This window comes from Sprattus sprattus (genome assembly GCF_963457725.1).
Source record: "Sprattus sprattus genome assembly, chromosome: 10".
Taxonomy (NCBI): domain Eukaryota; kingdom Metazoa; phylum Chordata; class Actinopteri; order Clupeiformes; family Clupeidae; genus Sprattus; species Sprattus sprattus.
The window spans coordinates 997,426-1,002,425 of NC_137908.1; the positions used below are offsets into that span (position 1 = coordinate 997,426).

The window sequence follows — 5,000 nt, forward strand, 5'->3', positions numbered from 1 at the left end:
CTCTAACTCTCCCTCTCTCTCCCTCCCTCTCTCCCTTCCTCTCTAACTCTCCCTCTCTCTCCCTCCCTCTTTCTAACTCTCTCTCTCTCTCCCTCTCTCCCTCCCAGAGATGGCGAAGGCGTGCTCTTACTGAGGGCCGTGTGGAGTGCTGCTGGCTGGTCCAGGGGCGGGCGCGCAGAGGAGATGGCGTGATGTACAGCAGACAAGAGGAGGAGAGGAGAGTGGAGGAGGAGAGGAGAGGAGAGGAGAGGAGAGGAGAGGAGAGGGAGAGGAGAGTGGAGGAGGAGAGGAGAGCAGAGGAGTGTGAGGGGTCTCTTGTCTTTGCTGGGGTGTGTGGGATCTCTTCATCTCCTCCCTACAGGAGAGGGGGTCTGTGGGGGGTTCTGTACTGCGCTGCGCTGCCCCTGGTGGCCTGGAGTCTCTCCACCTCGGGTTAGCTACCTTCTCTCCCCCAGCCAGAGTATAGAGAGACCTGGGCCTCACTGTAAGGCCTAGGGGTAGGAAGGCAGGCTCAGGCGTCTTCACTGGGGTACCACGTAACCATGGAAACAGGAGCCCTCAGGGTAACCCAGCCAATGAGCTATCAGCGCTAGCACTCAACTCACACACACCATCAATGCTAACACTAACTACAAGGCCCCTAAACTATCAACGCTATGACAGAGAACTTGGCCACTTTTCCAGTCTCTATTTAAAATGCTTCCAGCAGCCGTCAGATGTAGTCTTTGTTATCAAACACACACACACACACACACACACACACACATCAAACACTTGTCATTTAGTCATCTAGCTGGAGCAGTATGGTACATGTGACTGTTTTTAAATCATTATTTGCAGATGAAGTCTATGTATTACAGCCTTATGTGTCATAGGTGACACCGCACGCTGCTGCAGTGCATTGCAATCAAAAGTCATTATACATTTTCCTGAGATTTGAATATTTTTCTCTTAATGGCCATGTGAGGAACCTTTACAGAATGTATCTTAAAACATAATTGTATATTTCCAACACTATTTCGATTGCTACATGGCTTGTACAACTGTGGACAATGGCAGATGTGTTAAGGGTCCTTAAAAGTGAGTGATTGAGACCAGGGCCCCACCCACACAGGACCACACCCCCACAGGGCCACACCCACACAGGGCCACACCCCCACATGACCACACCCACACAGGGCCACACCCACACAGGACCCCACCTCCACATGACCCCACCCCCACAGGACCACACCCCCACAGGGCCACACCCACACATGGCCACACCCCCACATGACCACACCCACACAGGGCCACACCCACACAGGACCCCACCTCCACATGGCCCCACCCCCACAGGGCCCCACCCCCACAGGGCCCCCCCCACACAGGGCCCCACCCACACAGGGCCCCACCCCCAGGCCTTCAGCAGGTCGCAACGTCCCCCACAGTGCCTTCACCCCTAGGTCCCATCCCCCACAGATTCATCCCAATATTCTATAGATTCACACCAATGTTCTATAGATTCACACCAATACTCTATAGATTCACACCAATACTCTATAGATTCATACCAATGTTCTATAGATCACACCAATGTTCTATAGATTCATCCCAATATTCTAGAGATTAATCCCAATATTCTAGAGATTCATACCAACAACAGATTCATCCCAATATTCTATAGATTCACACCAATGTTCTATAGATTCATCCTTATATTCTATAGATTAATCCCAGTATTCTATAGATTAATCCCAATATTCTATAGATTCATCCCAATATTCTATAGATTCACACCAATATTCTATAGATTCTCCTGTAGTGGAGTCTGTAGTCCTTCAGCATACAGTGGCAGAGTTGAGAGACCCCTCGTTCTGCCCCCTCCATGAGGTGGTGTGTGTGTGTGTGTGTGTGTCTTTATGTCATGACATCCTGATGGGTCTGGCCAGTGACTCAAGTTTACTCTCATTTTTACTGCGATTTTACTCCGACTGTAAGTGTATTTTCTCTGCTGTTGTGCCTTTTGATGTGTTTTTGTCTCATATCTTTGCCACGTTATGTACTCTCTCATACACATACACACACACACACACACAAACACACACACACACACGCATCTTTGCCATGTTATGTAGTCCCTCACACTCCCCTGCAGCACAGTGGCTGATCACTCACATGTAGGTCATCATCTGCAGAGCCATCTGAGCTCCGATGTACAACACATACACATATGCACACACACACATATACACACACACACACACACACACACATATGCACACACACACACACACACACACACACACACACACACACACACACACAAGCGGAATGTATGGGCTTAGGTGCGTACATCTGTTTCATTTATCAGCTTGCCGCCTTATAAAGACAATAGGACTGACTCCTGTGGTTTGATTGCATTGGAATGTGTAACCAAATTCAGATTATTCAAACATGTATTAATAAACTGCTGAATTCTTCTTTCGGAGTGTTCTATCCGAGTGTTCTATCCGAGTGTTCTATCTAAGTGTTCTATCTGAGTGTTCTGTCTGAGTGTGTCCTCCTGTGCATTCCTGCTACTATCCTCAGAACTGAGAAAACATAGGCAACATAACAGCTTATTTCTCAGTTTTAACTCTCAGAACTGACTCTTTAGCGTTCAGGAGAGAAAGAGCAATAGTCCAATGGTGAGATCACCACTACAGCTGACCTCTCAGTCACATCAGGGAAGAGTATTACATCACAGACCTTGGTGTGTGATATTCATATGTGACTACTCTTCACATTTATATGTGTGTGTGTTAATGTTTCTGCAGTTGTGTTTCTGTATGCCTGCGTGTCGGTGACTCGTGTGTACCAATGTGTGTGTGAATGAGTGTGCTTGTGTGTCAAGTGTGTGTAGCGACAGCATGTGTTAGAATCTGTTTACTAAGTGATCTGCTCATATAGGCCAGGCAAAATAGCCCATTTTGGAGCCAAAATTAGAATAATACTTTCATTGTATAAAGTTTAATTTCGATAGGAGTAAAGCAAAAAATTACATTTTTGAGGTGTATTTTTGCCATGCATTATAAGCACACAACTCAGAATGATGAGAATTAAACATATTTTCTCAACTAGGATTTCTTAGGACTTTTAGTATGTTGTTCTGGACACCTCATAGAAATGATCTATAAATATTTATAGATATTATAATATTTTACAATTAGTCTGTCGTAAAACGCTATTTTGCCTGGCCTAATAATGTGGGAATGATACTCACACACCAGCCAATATGCATTGTTCTAAACTGACGTCTCCCCACAATCAGACTGCATCATCAGAAATATTTACCAAATGACAAAAGCACGAATATCGAATCTAACGGAAATGTCCCGGCATACGGAATCCGCCGGAACACGCCGCGCGGTGGCAGCACGGGGCCTTCCCTGCCAGCGCGAGCGCGCCTGCGGAGGATGTGAACCTTCCCTTCCTGTCTGAACGACGCAGCAGCGAGCCAGCAGTGCGGGCGCGAGATCACGGGGCTGGGAGAGAGCGCGCAGCAGCAGCGGTTCTATGATGTCCGCCCCTCAACCCCACCGAGAGACCGTGAGACGCTCCGGTTTAATTCATACGTCGCGACCTCGGTCTAATATTATTTCATTTACTGAATCATAATCTCATTTATTTTTTGTCATTGAAATGTATTGTCCCCGCCCGCTTTGTGTGGCGACCGAGCAGTGTTTCTTGTGATTGTTCCTCAGTTTATTCTGATGGCGGAGACTAAGATTATTTACCACATAGATGAGGAGGAAACTCCTTATTTGGTCAAATTATCAACAGCACCTGAGAAAGTCACGTTGGCGGATTTTAAACATGTGCTCAGCAACCGGCCCGTCAACAGCTACAAATTCTTTTTCAAATCCATGGACCAGGATTTTGGGTAAGTAGCCTACCTGGCTCGCGTCTGGTTCTATTCTCACTCTCTGTGTGTGTGTGTGAGTGTGGGTTATTGGTGAAAGTGATCTACGAAACACTTCCATTTGAGAGAGGGGAAGTATCCGCGGGAGTAGGTGAGCGCTGAGCCTACCTTACCTGCAGATATTCATAACAAGGCTGTCATGACTGTCATGGAGAAAGCGCCTGATTAACACACATACACACACACACACACACACACACACACACACACACACACACTCACACGTCTGATCAGTAGCCTACCGAAGCTGTGGAGAGCCTCTCGCCAACTGCTCGCGGTAGATGCCAAAACATCACGTGTGCTTTTGTGGAGCTGACACCGCGAATGACACCCTTTCGGTTGTGTTAAATAGCAAGTGGACGCCACGCACAGCAGGTGCACTTGTAGTTGGGAATTTGCAGTTCATTTGAATATCCAAACACTAGTCACGCTGTCCAGCGGCTGTAGCCTAAGGTGACCAGATTTCTGAGACGAAATCCGGGGACATTTTCAATCCAGACACGTTAACACCTCAAAAACAGTGTAATGTTTGTACCTTTCTAAACGAAAATCGGGGACTAGTGTGCCCGTAAACCGGGACGTAAACTTAGACATTTCGTTGTCACCGTGAGGTATTAACCAAGGCTCCCTGGCTCTTGCAGTGAGAGCTGAAAATAACGTCACCTTTTGTAGCTACACCTCCGTAATTGCCTGGCATTATTAGCCAGAGCGTATATGAGTTATTTCCCCTCATGGTCAGTCTTCTCTGCTGTACCTTTTCCCGTGGGCTAGCGTCTAGCTGCATGCGCCGTGATTGACACGTCGGGTCAATTCTGTTAGACTGTTTAACGTGACATTGAAACCCTGCTTCAGGTGTCGGTTAGAGTGGTGGCACTATTTCCCATGACACACACACGAACACATCACGTCGCACAGCCTGACTGATTCATCATGCTGTAGATCCTAACGTTAGGTGACTGGTTGAGCTGAGGTTGCTGGGAGACGGCTGCTGCTGGTTGCTGGGAGACGGCTGCTGGCTGGCAGCGATGAGCGCATCTGCACAGCTGGAGGGTCTGTG

General features: G+C 47.5%; 2 protein-coding genes across 2 annotated transcripts in view; both read left to right on the plus strand.

Moving 5' to 3' along the window:
* The window catches only part of LOC308371107 (matrix remodeling-associated protein 8-like), a 34,287-nt gene extending 31,820 nt beyond the window's left edge, over nt 1–2,467 (plus strand). Inside the window, exon 11 of the mRNA XM_080845895.1 lies at nt 110–2,467. Coding sequence (XP_080702021.1) covers nt 110–192 — 83 coding nt within the window. The 3' untranslated portion in view covers nt 193–2,467. The remainder of the gene's footprint in view (nt 1–109) is intronic.
* A 1,267-nt stretch (nt 2,468–3,734) lies between these two features.
* Nucleotides 3,735–5,000, plus strand: part of LOC308371702 (segment polarity protein dishevelled homolog DVL-1-like) — a gene marked incomplete at both ends in the record, with an annotated part of 42,231 nt that continues 40,965 nt past the window's right edge. Inside the window, one exon of the mRNA XM_080846689.1 lies at nt 3,735–3,904. Coding sequence (XP_080702815.1) covers nt 3,735–3,904 — 170 coding nt within the window. The remainder of the gene's footprint in view (nt 3,905–5,000) is intronic.